General features: G+C 53.6%; 5 protein-coding genes across 5 annotated transcripts; 3 read left to right on the forward strand and 2 right to left on the reverse strand.

Moving 5' to 3' along the window:
* Positions 1-304: 304 nt before the first annotated feature.
* On the forward strand, positions 305-2,694 carry C7974DRAFT_168679 (heterokaryon incompatibility protein-domain-containing protein). The gene is made up of 4 exons (XM_046136102.1): positions 305-853; positions 899-1,187; positions 1,242-1,355; positions 1,407-2,694. Exons 1-4 carry the CDS (start codon positions 421-423, stop codon positions 2,581-2,583), a joined length of 2,013 nt encoding a protein of 670 aa, XP_045998054.1. The 5' UTR covers positions 305-420; the 3' UTR covers positions 2,584-2,694.
* A 110-nt stretch (positions 2,695-2,804) lies between these two features.
* C7974DRAFT_309807 (uncharacterized protein) lies at positions 2,805-9,059 on the reverse strand (the record flags this gene model as incomplete). The annotated part of the gene is made up of 3 exons (XM_046138239.1): positions 2,805-4,216; positions 5,345-6,565; positions 6,626-9,059. 3 exons carry the CDS (start codon positions 9,057-9,059, stop codon positions 2,805-2,807), a joined length of 5,067 nt encoding a protein of 1,688 aa, XP_045998055.1.
* Positions 9,060-10,566: 1,507 nt separating this feature from the next.
* On the forward strand, positions 10,567-11,349 carry C7974DRAFT_168778 (uncharacterized protein). The gene is made up of 2 exons (XM_046136104.1): positions 10,567-10,838; positions 10,889-11,349. The coding sequence occupies exons 1-2, from the start codon at positions 10,610-10,612 to the stop codon at positions 11,203-11,205; spliced, it is 546 nt and encodes a 181-aa protein (XP_045998056.1). The 5' UTR covers positions 10,567-10,609; the 3' UTR covers positions 11,206-11,349.
* Positions 11,350-14,298: 2,949 nt separating this feature from the next.
* Positions 14,299-16,671, forward strand: C7974DRAFT_392458 (glutamine synthetase). Its single transcript, XM_046141682.1, has 4 exons — positions 14,299-14,791; positions 14,860-14,892; positions 14,949-15,041; positions 15,390-16,671. The coding sequence occupies exons 1-4, from the start codon at positions 14,789-14,791 to the stop codon at positions 16,410-16,412; spliced, it is 1,152 nt and encodes a 383-aa protein (XP_045998057.1). The 5' UTR covers positions 14,299-14,788; the 3' UTR covers positions 16,413-16,671.
* On the reverse strand, positions 16,658-19,027 carry C7974DRAFT_462873 (mediator of RNA polymerase II transcription subunit 1-domain-containing protein). Its single transcript, XM_046146218.1, has 2 exons — positions 18,519-19,027; positions 16,658-18,465 (listed from the first exon to the last, which is right to left on the reverse strand). The coding sequence occupies exons 1-2, from the start codon at positions 18,936-18,938 to the stop codon at positions 16,777-16,779; spliced, it is 2,109 nt and encodes a 702-aa protein (XP_045998058.1). The 5' UTR covers positions 18,939-19,027; the 3' UTR covers positions 16,658-16,776.
* Between the last annotated feature and the right edge of the window lie 6 nt (positions 19,028-19,033).

Here is a 19,033-nt window from a genome sequence, read left to right on the forward strand (position 1 = left end):
GTCAAATGTTGTGTGCAGGGGAAGGAACGAGTAGTTTGGAGATCAAACGATGGTGGACGTTGATTCGATTTTTTTGGTGTTTCAGATTGAAGCCGTGGCTGAATGATGGGTGGTTGAAAAGACTATCTGGGGCTAGCGTAGCCGCTGACGGGCGGAGCGGGGTCCTGATATCACCAGATGCAGATTGAAACTTGAAAGGCCTCATTGCCATTCAAGATTTCGGGTCAAAGTCAGCACGGCGCGGAACAGCTGGTATCCTGCCATCTCTCTTGCGCCCGTTTTAGCCCTCTTTCAGTTAGCGAACCCTGTATTCGTCAGATTGCAGATTTTCATCTGTTATCTGTCGATAGTAGTAGAGCAGCGTGCATGACGCGGGCGCAGTCCACTTATTAGCACGCAGCTCTGCCTCAGTCTCTGACTATGACTGGTCTCACGCCCGAGTCGCACATACTGGGTTCTCGGGGCGAAGCGCCGGAAGCAGAGCCTAAAGAATCTGTGAAAAACCTGCAGGAAGAGAAGATCGACGACGCGAGCTCCAGTGTACTCTGCAGGAAATGCGCTGCGCTTACTTACCAGTGCATGCGTGTTTCGGAAGCATCACCAGACGGCCAGCTGCATCACGAGAATTGGAAAAGCCTTGCAAGGGCTGCAAATCTCGGTTGCCGTCTCTGCACCTTCTTCACTGTGGCTGCTCTCCATCCCAAGTCGAAGCCAGGGCATGCTTTCTATCAAGATCAAAATGGGCCCATACGTTTGAAGATAGTAGAGACGTGGAAGGAGAAGGTAGTATGTCTGCATATGTATGTCCCACAAGACAGACATCCAGCAGTATACTACTTGTACCTCACTACAGGTAGACCTCTCCGTGCGTACTATGATTCACTCTGATACGGTGCAGATGCTCCAGATCAGATACCGCAGTGCGAGATCAAGATGAGTGCTGCCGAGCGCGATCGCCTATCAAGTGTTGCGATCAGCAAAATGCAGAGGTGGGTACACGCTTGTGAGACTGAACACTCTTCGTGCAGACTTCAGACTAAAGCTGTACTTCCAACTCGTGTTGTAGATGTCTCCTTGATCGACATGAATGGATTCATACGCTTGGTTGAAGGACGTGATTGCTCGCAAGCAGAATACATAGCACTCAGCCACTGCTGGGGGGATATGCCACCTAATAGCCTCGACTTGTGAGTATTGTCCGTTATTGTGATGGCCAGTGTTGATCATCAAGCTCTCTATAGGCTTTCCAAATGTGACAAGAGCAACATTGATACTTTGCGACGTGGTGTTCATATCGGTCGTCTTCCAAAGCTGTATCAAGACGCTATATCTGTGACCAAAGCTCTGGGGAAACAGTGAGTGTCTGAATCAGTGATTCTATGAAGTAGCTGAGCTGACCTCTAAAGGTACATATGGATCGACTCCCTCTGTATCGTTCAAGATAGCAAGGACGATTGGGCGAGCGAGTGCGAGCGAATGTCTGATGTATACTCAAGAAGCTACCTGACGATATCCGCAATGTCCTACGAAAACAACCTACAAGGTTTTCAAAACGTCCGTGACAAGGACGTACCACCTCACTGTTTTCTGTGCCCTCTGATGGATCATCCAGGAACGTATGTCTCTGTCCGTTCGATGATCGACCACGAGTCTAGGACAGACCATCTAAAGACAAGAGGATGGGCGTTCCAGGAGCTGCTACTTTCGCCGCGCGTACTCCACTTCACTACGACTGCTATGGCGTTTGAATGCGATACATGCACTGTCATGGAACGTGGCCCTGGGAGCGACTCGCTTTTCGGTTACGATCCAGGACGGAAAAGACTGGTGTATGCCGCTGACAGACCGAACATGAGATACTACGATCGATGGCTTCAGATTGTACAGTCGTACTCTCACCTGAAGCTCACGTATAACAGTGATCGCCTGCCTGCTTTGTCTGGAATTGCATGCCTACTAGCATCGAAGACAGACGATCAATACGTGGCAGGACTGTGGAGAAAAGACATAGCAGCAGGTCTGCTGTGGTACGTATGGCCTTGCCAGCCACTAGGGTCTACCTACATTGCTCCAACCTGGAGCTGGGCATCTCCTCATGCGGTATGGACTTTTGATCCCGCGCGCCGTCGCTTTCTCAAACTGGACGTCATCGACGTCCACGCACAGCTCGCGAGCAGTAACCCATATGGCGAGATCTCATCTGCACACCTGGTTGTTTCTGGACCACTCAAGCAGTGCATGACGAGTGAGTTTGTCAAGAAAGGGCAAAGGTTCTTTGTGCTCAAGGGCGACAAGTCTCTCGCCGTTCGATTTGCGTTCGATGCGGGTCGAGTCGACTATCATCGTTCAAAGGCTGTCTGGTGTCTGGACTGCACGACTGATAAGACATTGGACGTTAAAATGGCACGTTTGTCCAAAAGAAGAGAGACCTTCCTCCGTCCTCATGGTCTTATCTTGGAGCGGATTCGAGAGGATGAGTCTGTATACAAACGCGTGGGAGCCTTTGAGATATTTGATGTGTCAAACGAAGACACAGGTTGGCACAGCACGGGCTTTGTGACCACAACTATCACAATCATCTGAATCATAACGTAGCTGGACGTTTCGGTCACGCACATATGTGTTGGCTAATATGAATCAGTTTCGATATGACGTGCAGGTGCAGCCATGCACATGAACTTTGCCGCAAGAGGCATGTAGCCTCGTGAAGCCTGATTCCACTCGTCCTAGGGTTACCAAAACCGGCTGAATGTTGAAGCAGCTCGAGGTGATGAAGAAGAATCGCGTTCGTGTATTCTATTCATTCATAGACGTGCTCCCTTCGTGAGACCATCATCACCCTCCAACCTGAACACCTTGTCGGGATTGAGTATTCCTCGTGGATCGAGCGCACTCTTAACCCCCCTCATCACACGAACCCCCTCAGTGCCGACTTCCTCAAGAAGTGCATCTCTCTGCTTTAGTCCCACGCCATGTTCACCCGTAACCGTACCATCTAAACTCAACGCAAGCCGTGCCACCTTCGCCAGCACCTCATCCACTCTCGGTTTATCAGCTACCGGGCAAACGATTGCCGAGTGCACATTTCCATCGCCCACATGTCCAACATTGGCGCAGAACCAGGGCTGCCTAGCCTCGGAAGAAGACGTCTGGTTGGCTCTGTTCGCTTCCTGAATGAGCTTCTGGGTGCCTTCAACCAGCGCGGCGAGATTTGAGATTGGCACCGCGCAGTCTGTGGACAGGAACAGATCTGTAGGTTCTTTCTTCATCGCAATAAGTGCTCGAGCCATGCATTTCCGTGCCTCCCAGAGCACGTCAATACGCGCCTTATCGGACGTGATTTCGTACGTCAGAGCTTTTTGCTCCTCGCAAAGCGCTTTGACGGTGCCGATCTGGTCTTCGACGAGTTGGAGCGATGGGCTCGCAAACTTGAGCCAGAGAGTTGGTTTCTCGGCCAAGTTTACACGCGCAAGTTTTGAGTAGTTGATTGCGTGGACCTGGGGCCCATCGCCAAGCTCCAACGCTTCGAGTTGGTGTCCTGCTCTCTGCAGGGCGACGACAATATCGACACCTTGCTGGAACGTGTTGAAGGTGACGAGACCAACGTGTAGATTCTGTGGCAGCAGGGCGAGCTTGAGAGTAGCCTCCGTGACCAGCGCAAGCGTACCCTCTGACCCAATAACTAAGTGCGTCAGATCGTAACCAGCAGACGTCTTTCTTGGTCGGCGATGCGTCCTGACGACTGTCCCATCGGCAAGCACCGCGGTCAACGAGATGACCCACTCTTTCATGGTGCCATATCGGTAAGCATTTGTGCCTGAACAGCTCATTGCGATCATCCCACCTATGCTGGCACCTGGCGCTGGATCTACGGGAAAGAAAAGACCTTTGTCCTTCAACTGCTCGTTCAGCTCGACCCAACCGAGACCGGGCTGAACCACAACATCGAAATCGTCTTCATGTAAGGCGACAATCTCTTTCATATGCTCAAAACTGATGCATACCCCGCCCCTTGTTGATGTCAACGCACCGCCGATGCTTGTGCCGCCGGAGAACGAAGTCACCGCAACACGGCGCTCATTACACGCCTTCAGGATGGTAGAAACATCGCGCGTTGATCTGGGAAAGAAAACGATGACAGGTGTCTCCTCCGACGATGCGGGCGAATGCGCTGTGTTGGCTTTGGAATCGCGTACCGATGGATCAGACGAATGCTCTATATTGTGTGTGCAAATCTCTGAGACCAAGCTCTCGATGCTTTCGTGGGATTTGTTGAAGTGGTAAGACATCTTCAGGAGCGGCTTGGATTGATGGTGGATGTACCCAAGATAGTCTAAAGATGGGGAAAGATGGGGTTCGGGTAAAATATGTACTGCATCCCGACGCGCGGCCGAAGGACATTAAAGAATTGAGCGCGCCACAGAGAACTTCTTGTGATTCGCTCACATCACTTGTTCACACGGAATATCTACAAGCAATGCTAACGAACAACTTCCTTACTTGTTCGTGCATCTTGTTCGGCCGCTCGTCGGCAGACATTAAATGCAGCCAAATGGGGACGATTACGCTAGTCCCAAAATATCATTGCATCGAGCCACCGGCAAATGGGCGCGTATTTGTAGACTGTCGAAGATGTATGGATTCGTCAAAACGAGAGCTGGAGAATTGATCGGTGGAATATCGAGTTTCGTTGGTTTTGGTGGAAAGCTTGAACATCTTGATCAGCTTATCAATCTATGAGAAGAAGTGACCAGGTTTAACTTTGCAACTATCTCGTTCGCAATCTGATTTATATACGGCACATGTATCCTCTCATTTGCTTCTAAATAGTCCATATTCGTCTCGTACCTCACATCAGCTCTTGGACCGGTAGTACCAGCGCAGCTCGGCGTACTCTTATATACCTCATGATTCTTAACATATCCGATCACTGTCGTCACTTCTGAGCGGGATTCATCGGTAGTGACTTTGAACGTCCCTGCATCTCTAGGTTATAGTGAAGTAGATATATATGCTACATGAAAAGATACAGTAACATTACAATGGGTTTTATCGGATATCATAGAAGGAAGCGAGAAGATAAAAACACCTGTGATCAAATCCGAGTCGTAAATGGCTTAGTAGCTCAAGCCGCTGGGCGCTCTTTCCAAGGTGCTCCAGTCAGAATAGATGGTGTCTGATCCAAGTGCGCCTAATAATCAACAGACCTTGAAATGTCAAAAAATAAGGGAAAGGGCATGGAATCATGGCAAATCACCGTACGTCTTTTCTCTGTTTTTCCTCCAGAATTTCATGTTGCTGCTCTTCTTCTTTTCCTCCTCTTTGCGGGCGCCAGGAGGAGGACCCACAAGCTCAGGTGGTCCAGAGTTGCGTAGGAAATCAGCAAGATCACTGGTCGCGGTACGGTTAGCACGCACATCGCCCACGGCAGGTGTACGCGCCGCGACTTTTGGCTTGTGAGCGCGCGTAGTCTCTGCACCGCTCGAAGAAGGGAATCCTAGAGGTGGAGCTGCCCCATTGCTGGCGCCGTTACTGCGTGTTGGAGTTGCAGAAGAAGCGAGCGAAGTGTTGGAGCCATTCGCACGCGCCTTAGCCGCAGCAATCGTCTCCTGGCTAAGCATAAACGGTTGTGGCTTCCCAGCTGATGGTCCAGAAGGTGGTTCCATCTCGTTCAAAAAGTCCATGAGACTTTCTTGTCTCGGCGCGGATGGCTTCGTCGAGGGAGGAAGAGCGGTCAACTGATCATCATCCTCATCATCTTCCTCATCCGAGACATCAATTGCGTAAGGGTCTTTAACGCGTCTACGGGTACGGGTAATGACTGGCTCTGAGCTTGAAGTCATGCTACCGGACAAGTTCTGCGGGACATTCGAATAAGCCGGTTGCACTACACCTGGTGGTGCAATGAGTCCGGTTCTGGAATTAGAAGTCTGAATAGAATGTTGCGAATTGAGGGTGGAGGTCTTGGAGTCGTACGCTGATTCAACAGTGCCGTGATCACCCAACATAGTCTCGAATTGATCCGAGTCAACTGTCGTGCGGAATGGGGCAACTGATCGCGGAATACGGGGCTGACCCTCTGGTCCATTCGGTGGTCCTTGACGAATGAAGTCAATCAGATCATCGTTGCCGATGCTGAGGCCAGCTGGGCTGCGAGGTTCCATGTTGACACGAGGTCTGGCCCCCGGTCCTTCAATACTGCGAGAACTCGACCGCTTGGTTGATGACTTGCGCCCAACGGAAGTGGAAGAGCCGTTTGGTGACTTCAGACCATTGCCACTGATATTGACAAACGGCTGCGGAGTCTTCTCTTGGCCGGGTGACGGACCAGTTGAGCGGATGAAGTCAGCGAAATCCCGCATGGACTCGGACTCTATACGCGGTTCTCTGGCAAGTGGTCGCGTGATCACTTTCCTGCTTGGTGAAGGCTTGTGACCCGAGACTCCAGGGCCTCTTCCTTTCATGGTGGGCTTGGCGGGTAGCGCACTTACACCGAATGAATTGTCCTTGTTGGCATCGACTCGAGGGTATACTGTCACTGAAGCAGCGTTGGAGCGTTCAGGCTCTGGTTTTCGAGCAACGGGTGCCCCCTTGAACGTCAGTGTAGTTACAACAGAAAGCAGACTGTTACTTACATCCAGCGCGCGCATATTCTCAGGTGTCAACGTGTATTTGACGGTCTCATTGCACTGCACCAGCTCTTCAAATTGACGCTCTCGGTCTTCTTCAGACAAACGACCACCAAGATTGCGAGTCAGCTGAGGGTCAGAGTCACGACTGGTTGGCAAGCGGGAAATGCTTCCTGACTTCTTAGATGAGGTCGACGCTACACGCGTGATACCTGGTCTTTCCTTGATTGAACCGCCTGCCGCGGACTGTGAGCGCAAGGACTCTTCCGTAGAGCGACGAGGAACCTGCCGTTCAGCTGTTGCTACATGCGGACTCTGCGTGCGACTGTGGTTGCTGATGGTAGGGCTATTACGACGGGCTGCTTGCTCACTAGAAGCCATCTGCTGAGGCCTGTAGTATTCGACTTCTTGCAAAGATGGCAAAGATGTACGTCCTGATGTTGGCGGGGTTGAATCTCGTCTACGTGCTGGGCTTGCAGCACCTACGACAACGGCGCCACTGCCAATGTTGGGACCAGCACGTTTGAGCGAATCGTTGCGTGCAATAGATCGCTCAGGTACGATGGGCTTCGAATCGGGTGTAGGTGTGTTGCGTGACGGAACGGATCGAGGCGTAGGTTGAACTTCCACATAGCCACCCTGGGTAGGCGCGACCTTGACTCGATCAGACCATCGCTCGACAGAGGGTGTTGGAGATGATTGAATTGGCACATCTGACGTCCTTGCCACACCAATAGCTTGGGGGCCTTCTGCATCTTCATCATCGGAACGGTCATCGAGGTAAGATCCTGAGAAATGTGGTGAAGCTATTGGTGTTGCAACTGGCGTCTCCCGTGGCGATCTGAGGCTGTTGCTTCTTGTGGAGAACGTGCGCACGATGCCCGGAGGACCGCTTCTTCCGATCGACAGCCTCTTAGACTGTAAGACCTTCGGCTCGACATCATAGTTATCCGACGTTGTTGAGGTCGTTGACTTTGGTGTGTCAGGCTCCGCATCGTTCTTCTCCAGGCTCGTGGTCTTGATCACATGGCGATCAGTCTTCGAAGAAGTAGCTGTTGTAGGAGATAGCACATCATCGCGTGCAGATCCTTCGCCGTTGGCGTCCCCGTCACCAATCCAGGAGGCGCGATTGAAATTGCTTGTCATAGGCGTTTCGAATGGTGTGTCAAGTTGACCATCGTCGTCGTTCATGTGGGACCGTGGAGGCACAGCAAAGGGCAATGCTTCTGGACCAGGCATCGATGTTGGACGGTCTTTGTCATGTCTTCGTCGAAAGCTCTCTACAGGGGCAAGCATGATAACACTGCTGGGTCGTTGAGGCCGAGATACTGGCGTCTGTCTGCCACTGCTCCCAGTATCCTCGAAGGTGCGAGCCAAGCCTGGCACCTCAATCTCATCTACGTCCCTGGCTCCAGCTGGTATCGGTATGTTGGCTGCAATATCTGTCTCGGAAGGAGCACGTTCGGAAGCGGGAGTGTGTTCAATGCGATATGACTCGTCAGCTGTAGCTTGGCTGCTTCTGCTTCCGCGTCTCTGGAGACTTGCGAAGCTCGAGTTGGGCCGGATGGCACGGCCAGGGGAGAGCGGTTGGAGGGATGACCGCACACGTTTCCTCCAAGTCCTCCAGAGCCGACCAAGAGCCGAATTCAGAGCAATTTTCTCGACATCCGGCTCTTCGATAACCAAGCGCTCAAATGCGCCTTCGTCGGTCTCGTCTGAAGACTTCCTGACCCTGGATGCCATGCGGGCGTATGCTGCTTGCCCAGCAACGAGCAGAGTCTGCTCGGCAACGTACTCCACAACGGATGTGAGGAAGATGGCAGAAGCCCATGACACAAGACCGGCTTCTTCGTCGTCATCGTCGTCCATGCTCAACCCACGTTCCTGCTGAACATATCTCTCCTCGTCCTCGTCTTCCATTTCGCCCAAGCGCGTGTACACCATTATCCGTAGACGCGTGCGCTTCCACACCTTCTCGACATCCCAGCGATCAATTGCCCTTCCACCGTCGATGGGGGAGAACTCCTCGTCGTCCTCTGCTGACAGCAGTCCCTGCAATTCCTCGTCGGCGGCTTCTGCTGCTTCACGAGCCAGCCTGGGCTTCAGTACCTCGGAGATAGCAGGGCGAATAGCGGTAAGGGAGGGCGAGCGCGCGGTGGACAGGAACGCGAACAAAAGGTGGTCGAGGAAGCCATTGAGCAGCGAGAGGGCTTGTTCCGAGAATATGGCGTTCTCCAGCTCTTCGTGCGAGGAGTCGGTCAGGCGCCGTTGCGCGTTGTGGTTGTCCGTGACCATCTGCGACGCGACCGAGGCCGCGATGTACGCCGGCGGCGGTCGCACCGTGGCGGGCATCTGAAAAGTCACCGAGCTTGTGACTGAGGGGCGATCGCTCGAGAAGCTCGGCGCGATGCTGGAGCGCCTCGACATCATGTCGCCCGTCTCTGAGGAGGTGTGGCGATGCATGGTGGGTGAGTGCGCCATGGCAGGCCGTATCCCTTCCTCGCTCGCTCGACGGTCGCTAAACATGGACGCGACCTAATGAGATGATGTGCAGCTGAGTGCTTCGGTTGGCTCTCGCACCGCGAGCTAAAGTGTGCCCTGCAGCGCGGCGCCTGGCGAATAAAAAGCAAGACGGGAGCGCTAGAGATGTCGTGAGGCAGGCTAGAGAAGGAACGAGAGCACGATTAGCTGTTCATTGCTGTTGTTGGGTGTATTGGGTAAATGAGTGTAAGGAAAGAGAAACGCGAAGTGTGGGACGACCGACCGACGACCTGAGCTCGAAAGACGGTTGAGCGACGAGCGACGAGATTGAGAGTACCTCAATCGGTGGTTTGCGGCCGAGAGATGCTTTCAGAGCCAACACTGCCGATGCACGTTCATTCGCCGAGCCGCAAGCACGGAGAATAAATGTCAAGCGGCCTGCAGACACGGGCTTCTACACGACTCGGAAGATTATCTGGTGTTCCTGGTACGACGTGTCGTACTGTCGCAACATCGTGGATGGGCTGCGTTTCGCGGCACTCACTTCACACTTTAGCTGCAATCAGCCATCCCTGATTCAGGCGTTAGGTAGCTGCCCTGTGCGGTTCACGTGGAATAAGTTGTGTTTGTCCTCTTATCCGCTGCTTTCCGTCACGACACATGCTGTATCGTAGTCTGCTAGTCCTCCTGAGCCAGGCCACTGGATGAAGTTTGGCTCGCCACACATTTTAGCATAACACGGCTGACTGTCGACGTCGATCCTCGGCGCTCAGCTTGAACATGTTGGGGTCGCTGTGTCGCACTACGGGGCTTGTTGGCCGCCTTGGCCGTGCCCTGCGACATCAAAAGCACCACTGTGCTATCACGTTCAAAGAACTTTACCCGTTTTGTCCCCCAGTGCGTGGAGTCCTTGTTCTTATGCTAGAGACCACTATCTACAGATCAGTGATGTCTTCCAACCTGTACAGCGCTGCGCATAGTCGCGAAATTTTTGTTTCTATGTTGGCTAGTTCAGCAATACCTAGTCATGGCTCAGGGGTATGTACCTGAGTTTCCAGCGAATGCCAATCATTCGCACTCCAAACCCCGGAACACTTCAATATCGGGTTCCAGCATCACACAGCAGCCTCTTCACTCGTGACTAGGCTTTGTTCAGCCTCATGTGATTGACCATAACGAGCAAAGGACAGGCAAGCCTATGGTGCTGCTCAGATATTCTCCGTGATGCTACGACACTTTGCAACAACACTCAAGAGTCTATAAGAAAATTGTGCAACCAAGATGAGCGACTGCAGCTTGTTTGGTAAATGTTATTCGGGTCGATCTCACAGCTGACAAGAATCGCCTTTGATTCCTCTGCCAAAGAACAAAGACTGTTAAAACTTGACAACAAGATTGTAAAGACATTTAATCTTAGACAGGTTGTCAGACCCCGCCGATGTTTGTGTTCGCTGTTGACAAGGATTGCAAAGGAGGAGGCGGTTGCCATTACCCCATCAATGTTTCTGATTGGTTGCCTGCTTGCCATGTGCCATGTGGCCCACGACGGTCTTCTTGTCCCCTCATCATCTGCGACCTCACTTGATCTTGAATACTGCTTACAATGGACAATTGGCCATGCTTCGTTTGGATTGCTCCTCCCTTTCGCTCCTTTTTCGTTCTGTGGAATCGCGAGTGTCAGGCCAAACAGTCATCTCTGGGTCCGTGCGCGCTCATCTTTTCGCAGAGGTATGCGTACAGAAACGCCGTCGGACGTTCCGGCTGACTTGGTGATGTAGGTGGCATCTATGAGGATGAGAGCGAGTTGGAATCCCGAGACCTGTCTCCTACCATCATGAGCCCTCGTGTTGACGTTGCGAGGGCTGACCATACGTCCAGCAGTCGTATCAACTTCGTCGACTTACCGCAACCTCAAGCACGCCGTATCTGTACGAGATGCAGCCGACATGTTAGCGATCTGAAGAGCTGGCTGGGACATTCTGAGTCCCCTCTGTTGCAATCGTTCTTCCACTTTCGCCCAGCCCGCATTGCTAACTCGCGCAAATGGCCTCCAGTCTTCTCCTTTGGCAAGCTGGTAAGTGCAATGTGGGCATGAACCACTGCTATTGACCGAACCGATATTCTCCGCGTAGAGGCAAGGTGTGTAGCGATTATCGATAATGCGAGCACGGCAACAAGGCTCTCCAACGATGCGTTCACGACCCCAATGCGAACAGGTTCGATGATACACGTGCTCTGTATGGCACATCTTGCGGCGTCGCTCGTAGATTTTCTTGCACGAAGCCTGTCGTTGAGAGCCTGACGTTGAGTTCGAGCAAGGTGAGTACAGTCCCACTTCACTGAATCTGGACAGTGACTGACTGTCATCAGGGCCTATATGATCATTCAAACGGATTGTCTCTTATGGGTCACACATAAGGGCCTTGTCGTGTGATGGAACTGTCATTATGTCAACCTTTGTTCGCAGACCACTCTGTTATGTTGATCCACGTCTGGACAGCTTGCCTCCGGGCACAATCCGATTGTTCGCTCCACGTAGTACAGTGTTTTCATCACGGCAACTCACCCGAATCCGCGACGGGGCGGAACAGACCGTGCAAAGGCCGACCAAGTCATCGAAATGATTGTCGATATTCCGGATTTCAGTCCTCATTGCGTGCGTCAGGGACGAATACGTACAATATCCTCTGCGCACAGGGAAAAGAGCCGCATGAACCTGGTCTATCGTCCCGGGATAAAACAAAAGTGCTGTCCTGGTGCGAAATGACGCACCCAACGTTAGGACAACGCCTACTTATCAGACGAGATTATGGAGATGAGTGCGTTGTATGGAGACAAACAACGACTGAGATGCCGTGATGGCAGTCGTACAGCGAAAGTTTGGGCCAAACGATATACGTCACGTGGACTGGCCAACGTGTGGCTACCTAGGTAAGTACACGACTGCACTTCCATCGGAACGACTAAGTACTCTGTCCCATGAGACGCCGTGGAAGCATCGCAGATGGCGTTTATCGTCTCTATCATCGCAAGGGTTCTTGGCGGTGAAGCTCTGCCACTTTTCCTTCGATTGGATGACGAGAGGTATTGCGAGTCTTCTCCCATAGGTGGAACGAGGTCAATATCTTTGCCTCTACGCTGTCTGGACGAGGGTTGATAGGCTGGTAGGTATCAATTGCCAACGAGCATGACTAATCCGAGCAAAGCGCCTGCCACCAGAAGGGAACAAGCACCAACCCCAACAACCCCAGCATCTCCATTAGTCTACCCCAGATTTTCCATGCTGCTGGCACTGTCCCGACGCTCAGACGCGGAGCGAATCGGCCCAAATCGATCCGTCTCTTCCCGAGCTTGCTGTCAAGCACAGCCCATGCACATCTGCAGGTACAACCGCAGTTGCCACCCCACCAAGGTTGAGCGGCTCTGCACGTCATCATTCACTCCGGGTTAGAGGGGAAATGGCCGTGCAGGGAGAGCGGCGGCTCATGGACACTGCTCGTCTGTGCTGAAGTCGAGCCTCCGTCAACGAGAGATGCTCCAGCTTCTGGTTGCATGGCACATAAGTATGCGCAGCTTCCCAGCGAGCAACACGTACAGCGTCTGCCCTGCGTCAGATCGCTACACGGACTCGGACTGGGTCGCTCACAGCGGCGCTGGTTCCCGACAGCGCACGCTGCACGTATCGGAAAGATAAGGGTAGTTCAGCTCAACGCTGAGTCGCGCGACTTCGCCTCAACCATAGAGATGAAGTCCTTTGATCAGCGAGCCTTGGAATTGAAAGATATATAAAGCCTCGTTGAGCCCCCATGGGACGAACGTCTGGCCATGCCCAATACGGCCCTTGACAGCGCCACGTGCACGGGTCCGCTTTTCAATGTCAATCCTGGACGTAGCTGCGTCTCCCGCTTCCTGTCCAGCCTCTGGATCAATTTGGTGAGTTTTGTGCTCGTTCAGTGAGGCAATGTGGAAAGCGCTGCGTTGGTAGCACACAGGCGTCGTCAAAAACGAGCCCCGGCCGGCGCCCGTTACGTGTTCGCATCGAGTAACAATCGGGGTGCTATCTGTGGCTTACAGGGGCCGCCTGTTCTTGGCTGATCTGCGGCACGCCCGCACCCCACAAATGCCCACCAACGCCCAACGTCCGGCGGAAAGATGCGCGATATAATGCTCGTGCCGACATCGCATGATGGCTGTTCCAACCTCACATCTTGGACACGGCTATCAAATCGTGGGGTTCGGAGACACGGAAAGTTGGAAAAGGCGCACACAGGGGCTTGCGGTTAGACATGATTTGACATATCGTTGCGCTGCCATTCGCCGCGGTCAAGCAGAGATAGTTGCATGCGTGGAGTCGTGATAGACGGGCTCTATCAATGCATGCGGGCTCGCATGGAGACTGTGGGGCAGTTGGTCAGACATGATCCTATTTTGGCGTCTAGAAGGTAGAAATCCATGGCTGCAGCTGATTGCCGTGGAGACGGCCAAGACAGGCACGGATTCACGAAGGTTTGAAGATAAGAGCAACCTCAACTCGGCAGTTGTTCCTTGCTACCAGAGTTCACGATAGACGGCGCGCTGTGCATCGCCTGTTTAAGACATCGGGAAGCGTTTACTTGACTACAAGAAACGATGCAAACGTGAAGAGTGATGCTCGCATGACGGCGGCCGAGTTGCTGGGACACTCACGATTGGCTGGCCCTATCCTTATCGCCACGACCTGCGTCAGGGCCCGTTCTAGCGGCTGTCGAGAACATCAACTGCACTCGATGCAGGGCGCGGAATCCTACTGCACGAGCGTCCACAGCACAGCTTTGCTCGCGGGCTTTTCACGCGCAGAGACAGGGACTAGCCGTCGCAAAGCGGCAGACTGATGCGGCGGCGTCGCCAACGCCTGCTGATAAGGGCGAGCAGTCACAAACGGTCAGTCACGATGTCGTGCACAGACATACAGCGGCGTGTGCAGCGAGGCATTGCACTGCTTTGGGCATGCTTCGGGCCAGCTTTACGTTCCATGACCAATTGCTCGGCTGTATGGGTAAATTTAGCTGCGCGGTGACGATGGCTCGCGACGCTTTCCAGGAACAAAGCGGTCAAAGTCGGAAGGGGTTGAGGCTGAGCGGAACCCGGCTGGGTACGGCGGACACTGCACAGCTGCGCTGTGTAACATGGACGCGAACACGAGGAGCCACGCTGAGATCAGACAACGCATGTGTGTGTGAATAACATCAGCGCGAAATAGCTGCTCGGAGATTGGGCGAGCGTCCCCAGATGTGTGGTTCAACTGCAGCACGCCGCGCTAGAGAAGTGGACAGTGACTAGCACTATCCTAGCATTCATCCAGGGCGCGCGGCCGTCGGAAACCCCCAGTTTAGGACGCTCTGATTGCTGTGCAGGTTGATGCTTCATCCCACGGAAACGTTTCGGCGACGCCTGTGCTTGGCCAGGGCCAACCTAACTATTCCTCTTACCCTACTACCCGCCGCCACAGACCGAGACATTTGTTTGCCTGCTACTTATAAGTGTAGGCCCCCGGTAGCCCTTATCTCCCCCTCATTCACATATCTACTCTCCACCACTCTTATATCTTCCCCTCCTAAGTACGAGGTCCTGTCGCCAGACACAAGCACTCTTCTCTCCACCCTACCTTTCTCCCTCTAATACACATCACAACCGCGGTCATGGTAAGTCACGGCCTGTAGTCCCAAGTCAATTGGGATCTCGAGAGCAAAGTTGCTCACAAAACTCGCAGGCTAGCTCATCGATCATCTCCAACACGGCAACTGTAAGTCACACCTGCGTCGCGTGCTCCGACGAACTAGGCTAATGCGTTAATTACAGCTTGCCAAATACCTCAGCCTTCCCCAGAAGACCAAGGTTATCGCCGAATACGTCTGGATTGACGGCTCCAACGGTCTCCGCTCAAAGTCAAAGGTGAGCACTTTTCGAATTTTCCTTAACACAAAGAGTGGTCGGTTGTGCGGCATTTGTGAGCATTGTTGGGAGTATTGGCGCAAAACCCTTTCGGGGTTTTACCCCTGCAACCAGTGTTTTCAAGTGTCGCAGAGCACCGCTGCGCCCCTCGCAGGACATCGTGAGCAGGGCGGTCGTCTTGTGTGACCTCACTGTGCAGCGATCGCTCCTTTCTGTTTGGTGTTCCTTATCGGCCACTTCTGCCCGCCAGCCCACCTGCCCCACGATAGCCCCGCTATCCTGGCGCTGTGGCTGACGCAATTCCCACCACTACCCGATTTGATCGGCACTTGCTAACCAGTTTTCCAGACGCTCAGCAAGAAGGTTGAGAGCCTCGACGACCTCCCAGAATGGAACTTTGACGGTTCGTCGACGGGCCAGGCGCCCGGCAACAACTCGGATGTCTACCTCCGCCCTGTTGCGTACTACCCCGATCCCTTCCGTCTCGGTGACAATGTCCTCGTTATGTGCGAGACATACATGTCGGATGGCAGCCCCAACTCCTACAACTTCCGCCACGACGCCGCCATCATCTTCAAGGCGCACAAGCAGCACGACATCTGGTTCGGTCTTGAGCAGGAGTACACTCTCCTCGATGAGTTTGGCTGGCCCTACGGCTGGCCCAAGAACGGTTTCCCTGCCCCTCAGGGACCGTACTACTGCGGTGTAGGAACCGGCAAGGTCTTCTGCCGTGACATCGTCGAGGCCCACTACAAGGCCTGCCTATACGCCGACATCAACATCTCCGGTACCAACGCCGAGGTCATGCCCGCCCAGTGGGAGTACCAGGTCGGTCCCTGCGACGACATCGAGATGGGTGACCAGCTCTGGATGTCCCGCTTCATCCTGCACCGCGTTGCCGAGGAGTTCGGCGCCAAGGTTACCTTCGCCCCCAAGCCCATTCCCGGTGACTGGAACGGTGCTGGTCTTCACACCAACGTCTCCACCAAGGAGACCCGTGAGGAGGGTGGCATGAAGGCCATCGAGGCGGCCATGGAGAAGCTCGCTTCCCGCCAGAAGGAGCACATGTCCGTCTACGGCGAGGACAACCAGCTCCGCATGACCGGCAGGCACGAGACCTCGTCGTATGACAAGTTCTCCTGGGGCGTCGCCAACCGCGGTTCTTCCGTCCGTATCCCCCGCTCCGTCGCCGCCGAGAACAAGGGTTACTTCGAGGACCGCCGCCCCGCCTCCAACGGCGACCCATACCAGATCACCGCCATTGTCGCCGAGACAATGTTCGGCAAGGTCGAGGGTGCCGACATCGCCAAGTTCGCCGCCAAGGCGGAAGAGGTTGAGGTTGAGATGGTCGTCCCCATCTCAAAGCCATAAACGTATTTAATGTCCTGCGATTTGGCGTTACTTTTCTCCGCTCGGTGTCGTGGATAAAACCTCGACGCTGGGCTAGCACTTAGACGCCTTCACGGCCAGCATGCATGTTTTACTGCGCCCTTTTCTTCAACAACTCATACCCCCAACCCCTGCTAGATCCATGCTAGAAGCAGAGGGAGTTAAGCATGGACGCCACGATTGCAATGTGTTGCAATGTAATCTAGACGTACAATGAATGAACGTGACCGAATACTTCAAACTTGGTTCCTTCTTTCAACTTGCAATGTGAATGTCTACTTCGAATCATGATATTGATGCTGATGTTGGCATATTATGCAGCCCCGACTTTGCGGTGCAAACCCAACTAATTACCACCGCGTGCAACCTCTTTCCTCAACCACTCTCCCCAGACGCCCAAGTCTCCACAGACCTCCAACGCCTTCCCCACCCTCTTGATCCTCGCATCCACCTCCTGCACTTTATCTAGATCCTCTTCCCCCACTTTCCTCCCTTCTGTGATATTCTGCTCGCTGACCACTAGCTCCCCGTTGGCATGCACATCCAGCGTGACACCGAGTGGGGCATGTAACAAGGGCGGTCCCGAGTCGGAGAGCAGGCCCGACAGCAGATCGGAGATAGAGGATGGTGACGTAGCGCGCGGCGCGGACGTTATTTTTGAATCGACAGGGAGTGTCGAGGAGGGGTGGGGGATGTGCAGGGTGAGGCGGGGCGCAGGCGGGGTGTAGGAGAGGTTGACGTCGAGCTGCAGTGGCGGGTCTGAAGACTTGGTGTCTGGAGTAATTGGTAGTGTTGGGGGTTGCAGGGTCGACTTCTGCTCTGCTGTTTCGAGGAACGAGTTCTGGAGAAGGGAGGTTGTGAAAGCGTATTGGCGGAGGACTGGCAGGATCTCGACCAATTGCTTTGGATGTGCAAAAGGAAGGTTTTCTAAGCGTCTACTGTACTCCATCTTAGGGACGTACAGGCTTAGCTCATGGGTCCTGTCCTTCTCACTTCCACTCTCGTCGCGTACTAATGCCAATCTGGTGCTGCGGATCTCATGTGTCGAGGCACCAGCTGTACCAGTCATACCAGGATCAAGTTCGTTCGGTCGTAATGCAAGTCCCACGAATGTAGTTGCGGAGAAATCTTGGGGTGGTTCCACGCCAACGGACTGATACAGTGATATGTAGGTAGTGAGGGGAACAACAAGTGGTGGATTGAACTTGGCGACGAAGCGGATGTTTGGTAATCGGCCGGGCGCAGTGTCGAGATTCATCGCGTCGTCTTCGCCCGTCGATGCTGGCGGCTCCAGAAATGTCGGTTTAGGGTCCTGCCAGTCTATCGAGGGCGTGTTCGAAAGAATGTTGTCAAGAGAGGTCGCGTCATCCGGGTTTGTGGGTTTCTCTATGGCGTCGCTGATCCAACTGTCCGACACGCGAATGGGCGTGTATAGTGCTGACGGAGAGGCCTCGCATTCTAGAGTCAGCGAGTACACTTGATTGGTCTTCATATCGTCGTCATCTTCTGGATACTCGCTCTGCTCGTGTGAGTCGATCTCCATTTTCTCCTTCCCTTTCTCTGAGGAAGGTGCCTTTGTTTGTGACTTTGGAATCATGTGTCGCCTGTCCATCCAGTACTCCAGATTGAGACCTAAGCGGTTTCCAGTATTTGGCCTTGGTCGACCGCTCTTCTTGCACAGCACTTCTCTCTCGGCCTTGTGGTTTCGATTTGGGGTATCCTCCTCTAGAATCGCAAGCGCCATCTTCTTCTCATGCTCGAATAACTTCCTCAAACTTGTGTACACGCCCGCAATAGCATTGTAGCAACTAACTCCTCCGTGTTGCGGCGATCCTAGCTTGTCTAACGTCACAAGCTTCTCCAGGTTTTCGGCGAATCGCTCGAGGGTGACGTTCATCTTGCTCTGACCGGGAAGAGGCTGCAGGGTCCGGGTAAGGATCTTTGTGCCTGTCTCGCCGAAACCAATGCTGTCGTTGTGCATGTCGAAGCCGCCTTGCAGTTCGATCTTCTCAACTTCGTCGCCACGGAAGAGAATCTGCGCATGTTAGTATCCGCAGAAGTATGAAAGCAGAGCCATTGCATGCTGACCTCCAATAGATTCGATTCGCCAACAGCAAGGATATAAACATTGCCCTCTTTCTGGAAGTGTATGTCGAGCCTAGTACAAAGCGCAAGCACATTCTGCTCGCTGACTCTCCCGGGCTTTTGCTTCAACGTTTCGATGATATTATGTAACCTCCTGGTCCTCTCCGCTTCGTCTGCGCGTCCCATTGCGCTTGCGCTCGGCATCCCCAATTGCGACAACGAGATGTCCATATTTACACCACCCATCGACACACCTCCTAGACCTCCCCCTCCCTCGTTCAGCATATGCAGCATCGCAGGCGAGTCGTAGTTCATTATGCCGGCGGTTGTGCCTGTATGAGGCACGCTGCGCGGAGCCGGTGACGAGAACGCGGGGAGGTGCTTTTGCGGCGTGTTTGTGGAAGGTGTAGGTGTCGCCATCATGGGGTAGAGTCTGGGTATTCGAGCTGTAGCGCTAGTGGCTGAGGGAAAGGGCGACTCTGTCGGGCCTTCTGCTTTAAGGTATCATGTCGGTGGAG

The sequence above is a fragment of the Boeremia exigua genome (genome assembly GCF_020726555.1).
Source record: "Boeremia exigua strain MPI-SDFR-AT-0100 chromosome Unknown C7974scaffold_5, whole genome shotgun sequence".
Classification (NCBI taxonomy): domain Eukaryota; kingdom Fungi; phylum Ascomycota; class Dothideomycetes; order Pleosporales; family Didymellaceae; genus Boeremia; species Boeremia exigua.